Source organism: Aquarana catesbeiana, linkage group LG04 (assembly GCF_042186555.1).
Source record: "Aquarana catesbeiana isolate 2022-GZ linkage group LG04, ASM4218655v1, whole genome shotgun sequence".
In the NCBI taxonomy this organism is placed as follows: domain Eukaryota; kingdom Metazoa; phylum Chordata; class Amphibia; order Anura; family Ranidae; genus Aquarana; species Aquarana catesbeiana.
Window position 1 is genome coordinate 639,669,506 of NC_133327.1, and position 6,000 is coordinate 639,675,505.

At 48.3% G+C, this 6,000-nt stretch overlaps 1 protein-coding gene across 1 annotated transcript in view; it reads right to left on the bottom strand.

Moving 5' to 3' along the window:
- The window catches only part of RPS6KC1 (ribosomal protein S6 kinase C1), a 238,383-nt gene extending 235,972 nt beyond the window's left edge, over positions 1-2,411 (bottom strand). Inside the window, exon 1 of the mRNA XM_073628393.1 lies at positions 1,958-2,411. Within this exon, the coding sequence (XP_073484494.1) occupies positions 1,958-2,059 (102 nt within the window). The 5' untranslated portion in view covers positions 2,060-2,411. The remainder of the gene's footprint in view (positions 1-1,957) is intronic.
- Between the last annotated feature and the right edge of the window lie 3,589 nt (positions 2,412-6,000).

Here is a 6,000-nt window from a genome sequence, read left to right on the forward strand (position 1 = left end):
AGGGGTTCCCTAATGTCCCGTACACACGATCCGAAAATCGTACGAAAAATGCCGCATTCGAATCGATCGTACGATAATCGGATCGTTAGTACAGAGCTTTCGAGAGCCGATCAGGACAGTTCATCCGATATTATTCTATCGGACATGCACGGAAATTTTTTTCGTACGATGCCAGATCGTACGATTTTCGTCTCATCAGTACACCTATCGTTCGAAAATGCAATGCAAATGCATTACAACACATGACATCACTTCCGAATTTTTATGCTGTCGTACAGGAATTTTCGTGACTTTAGTAAACTCATCAGATTCGACGTGAGATCAGTATGCAAAAAAAAACGGCCGATCATTCGTCCGATAATCGGATCGTGTGTATGGGGCATAAGACCAGAAAATAATTTCAAGGGTTCCTCTGTATTCAAAAGGTTGAGAAAGGCTCCTCACACACTACACACTTATAAACACAGTCTTGAGTTATTTTCCAATCTCTGCAGAAATGCAAGTGGTGGGCAGAACTTGGGAACCATTCAGTCCAATCTATAGGAAGGAAATTGGAAAGATACCTTCCCATCTAAAAACAAGCAAAAAAAATAAAAAATTACAGGCCCTTCACAGGCAAAGTCTGACACTTCCAGGTAAGGATGAGCTCAGGCGCGTTCGCACAGCCCACGTGCAGAGCCCGCCAGGAAGCTCCAACCAGAGACCAATTCTTCAACCATACAGAGGCCAATTCTATACAGAAACCAATTTTCCAACCATACAGGGGCCATTCTCCAACCAGAGACCAATTCTCCAACCATACAGAGACTGATTCTCCAACCATACAGGGATCAGAGACCAATTCTTCAAACATACAGAGACCAATTCTATGCAGAAACCAATTTTTCAACCATACAGAGGCCAATTCTCCAACCATACAGAGGCCAATTCTCCAACCATACAGAGGCCAATTCTCCAACCATACAGAGACCAATTCTCCAACCATACAGAGGCCAATTCTCCAACCATACAGAGGCCAATTCTCCAACCATACAGAGGCCAATTCTCCAACCATACAGAGGCCAATTCTCCAACCATACAGAGGCCAATTCTCCAACCATACAGAGGCCAATTCCCCAACCATACAGAGGCCAATTCTCCAACCATACAAAGACCAATTCTCCAACCATACAGAGGCCAATTCTCCAACTATACAGAGGCCAATTCTCCAACCATACAGAGGCCAATTCTCCAACCATACAGAGACCAATTCTCCAACCATACAGAGACCAATTCTCCAACCATACAGAGGCCAATTCTCCAACCATACAGAGGCCAATTCTCCAACCATACAGAGACCAATTCTCCAACCATACAGAGGCCAATTCTCCAACCATACAGAGGCCAATTCTCCAACCATACAGAGGCCAATTCTCCAACCATACAGAGGCCAATTCTCCAACCATACAGAGACCAATTCTCCAACCATACAGAGGCCAATTCTCCAACCATACAGAGACCAATTCTCCAACCATACAGAGGCCAATTCTCCAACCATACAGAGACCAATTCTCCAACCATACAGGGACCAGAGACCAATTCTTCGACCATACAGAGGCCAATTCTCCAATCATACAGAGGCCAATTCTCAAACCATACAGGGACCAGAGACCAATTCTTCGACCATACAGAGGCCAATTCTCCAATCATACAGAGACCAATTCTCCAACCATACAGAGGCCAATTCTCCAACCATACAGAGACCAATTCTCCAACCATACAGGGACCAGAGACCAATTCTTCCACCATACAGAGGCCAAGTCTATACAGAAACCAATTCTCCAACCAGAGACCAATTCTTCAACCATACAGAGACCATTCTCCAACCAGAGACCAATTCTTCAACCATACAGTGGCCATTCTTAGACCATACAGAGACCAATTTTCCAACTATAAAGACAGTATGGTGATGACTTACCCTGGCGGTGACCTTGTATATGGTGAAGCCTTTGCGGTGGCGGTGGGGGTCGGTGACGGTGTAGAAGCGGGCCAGGTCCCCCTTGTCTCTTGGGGAGATCATACTGTCCTGTTATCCCCAGACAGAGAACTGCACAGCCTCAGAAGCAGCCATCTATCCTGCACAGCCAGTCACACACAGCAGCCTGGGGACAATGACCAGGGCAGGGGTCACTCCATCATCTCCATGGCAACCAGCCCTGCACTGGTCCACCTGCCTACATCCATCCTACACCGGAGTCATGTGACCTTCATCACCCCCCACCGGAACACAACACACGGGGGGGGGGACACCTCAATCACCCTGTACTGAGCCTGACACCTCCACACCACACCTCAATCACAACTTCCGCCTCACACCGACTGTCACTGCACACAGCCGCTCACTTCCGCCAGCTGTGTGCCGAACGCCGTGATTGGTTGGGAGCTCCGGCTGAGGATTGGTCGTAGAATACTATAGATATTGCAGGAAAGGTGTACTGACTGCTGCTGCCCAGCAGGTGGCGCTAAAGGGTTAGATTTGCTCTGCCACTAACTTCATATGGCTGATAGTATATAGACAAGGAGGAGGACAGGAAAGGGAGGGAAGAGATGAATGATTGGAGAGATGGAGGGATGAATGATTGGAGAGATGGAGGGATGAATGATTGGAGAGATGGAGGGATGAATGATTGGAGAGATGGAGGGATGAATGATTGGAGAGATGGAGGGATGAATGATTGGAGAGATGGAGGGATGAATGATTGGAGAGATGGAGGGATGAATGATGGGAGAGATGGAGGGATGAATGATGGGAGAGATGGAGGGATGAATGATGGGAGAGATGGAGGGATGAATGATTGGAGGAATGAATGATGGGAAGAATGAATGATTGGAGGGATGAATGATGGAAGGGATGGAGGGATGAATGATGGAAGGGATGGAGGGATGAATGATGGGAGAGATGGAGGGATGAATGATGGGAGGGATGAATGATGGAAGGGATGGAGGGATGAATGATGGGAGAGATGGAGGGATGAATGATGGGAGGGATGAATGATGGGAGGGAATGAGGGATGATCGATGGGAGAGATGGAGGGATGAATGATGGGAGAGATGGAGGGATATATGATGGGAGGGATGGAGGGATGAATGATGGGAGAGATGGAGGGATGAATGATGGGAGGGATGGAGGGATGAATGATGGGAGGGATGAATGATGGGAGGGATGGAGTGATGAATGATTGAAGAGATGGAGGGATGAATGATTGGAGGGATGAATGATAGGAGGGATGAATGATGGGAGGGATGGAGAGATATATGATGGGAGGGATGGAGGGATGAATGATGGGAGAGATGGAGGGATGAATGATGGGAGGGATGAATGATGGGAGGGATGGAGTGATGAATGATTGAAGAGATGGAGGGATGAATGATTGGAGGGATGAATGATGGGAGAGATGGAGGGATGAATGATTGAAGAGATGGAGGGATGAATGATTGGAGGGATGAATGATGGGAGGGATGGAGGGATATATGATGGGAGGGATGGAGGGATGAATGATGGGAGAGATGGAGGGATGAATGATGGGAGGGAGGGAGGGATGAATGATGGGAGGGATGAATGATGGGAGGGATGGAGTGATGAATGATTGGAGGGATGAATGATGGGAGGGATGGAGGGATGAATGATGGGAGAGATGGAGGGATGAATGATGGAAGGGATGAATGATGGAGGGGTGAATGATGGGAGAGATGGAGGGGTGAATGATGGGAGGGGTGAATGATTGGAGGGATGAATGATGGAAGGGATGGAGGGAAGGGATGAAAGATGGGAGAGATGGAGGGATGAATGATGGGAGGGATGAATGATGGGAGGAATGAATGATTGGAGGGATGAATGATGGAAGGGATGGAGGGATGAATGATGGGAGGGATGAATGATTGGAGGGATGAATGATGGAAGGGATGGAGGGATGAATGATGGGAGGGATGAATGATGGAGGGACGAATGATGGAAGGGATGAATGATGGGAGGGATGGAGGGATGAATGATGGGAGGGATGGAGGGATGAATGATGGGAGGAATGAATGATTGGAGGGATGAATGATGGAAGGGATGGAGGGATGAATGATGGAAGGGATGGAGGGATGAATGATGGGAGAGATGAATGATGGGAGGGATGTCATGATAGATGGGTAGAAAGGATGAGGGTTGGATGGATGGGAGGACCGATGGGAAGGATAATTTGGGATGGACCGATGGAGGGATGAATGATGGGATGAATGATTGGAGGGATGAATGATGGAGGGATGAATGATGGGAAGAATGAATGATTGGAGGGATGAATGATGGAAGGGATGGAGGGAAGGGATGAAAGATGGGAGAGATGGAGGGATGAATGATGGGAGGGATGAATGATGGAAGGGATGGAGGGATGAATGATGGGAGGGATGGAGGGATGAATGATGGGAGGGATGAATGATGGGAGGGAATGAGGGATGATCGATGGGAGAGATGGAGGGATGAATGATGGGAGGGATGAATGATGGAAGGGATGAATGATGGAAGGGATGAATGATGGGAGAGATGGAGGGATGAATGATTGGAGAGATGGAGGGATGAATGATTGGAGGGATGAATGATGGGAGGGAGGAATGATGGGAGGGATGGAGGGATGAATGATGGGAGAGATGGAGGGATGAATGATGGGAGGGATGGAGGGATGAATGATGGGAGGGATGGAGGAATGAATGATTGGAGGAATGAATGATTGGAGGGATGAATGATGGGAGGGATGAATGATGGGAGGGATGGAGGGATGAATGATGGGAGAGATGGAGGGATGAATGATGGAAGGGATGGAGGGATGAATGATGGGAGGGATGAATGATGGAGGGGTGAATGATGGGAGAGATGGAGGGATGAATGATGGGAGGGATGAATGATTGGAGGGATGAATGATGGGAGAGATGGAGGGATGAATGATGGGAGGGATGAATGATGGAAGGGATGGAGGGATGAATGATGGGAGGGATGAATGATGGGAGGGATGGAGGGATGAATGATGGGAGGAATGAATGATTGGAGGGATGAATGATGGAAGGGATGAATGATGGGAGGGATGGAGGGATGAATGATGGAAGGGATGGAGGGATGAATGATGGGAGGAATGAATGATTGGAGGGATGAATGATGGAAGGGATGGAGGGATGAATGATGGGAGGGATGAATGATTGGAGGGATGAATGATGGGAGGGATGGAGGGATGAATGATTGGAGGGATGAATGATGGGAGGGATGGAGGGATGAATGATGGGAGGGATGGAGGGATGAATGATGGGAGAGATGGAGGGATGAATGATGGGAGGAATGAATGATTGGAGGGATTAATGATGGGAGGGATGGAGGGATATATGATGGGAGGGATGGAAGGATGAATGATGGGAGAGATGGAGGGATGAATGATGGGAGGGATGGAGGGATGAATGATGGGAGGGATGGAGGGATGAATGATTGGAGGAATGAATGATTGGAGGGATGAATGATGGGAGGGATGAATGATGGGAGGGATGGAGGGATGAATGATGGGAGAGATGGAGGGATGAATGATGGGAGGAATGAATGATTGGAGGGATTAATGATGGGAGGGATGGAGGGATATATGATGGGAGGGATGGAAGGATGAATGATGGGAGAGATGGAGGGATGAATGATGGGAGGGATGGAGGGATGAATGATGGGAGGGATGGAGGGATGAATGATGGGAGGGATGGAGGAATGAATGATTGGAGGAATGAATGATTGGAGGGATGAATGATGGGAGGGATGAATGATGGGAGGGATGGAGGGATGAATGATGGGAGAGATGGAGGGATGAATGATGGAAGGGATGGAGGGATGAATGATGGGAGGGATGAATGATGGGAGGGATGGAGGGATGAATGATGGGAGGGATGAATGATGGAAGGGATGGAGGGATGAATGATGGGAGGGATGAATGATGGGATGAATGATGGGAGGAA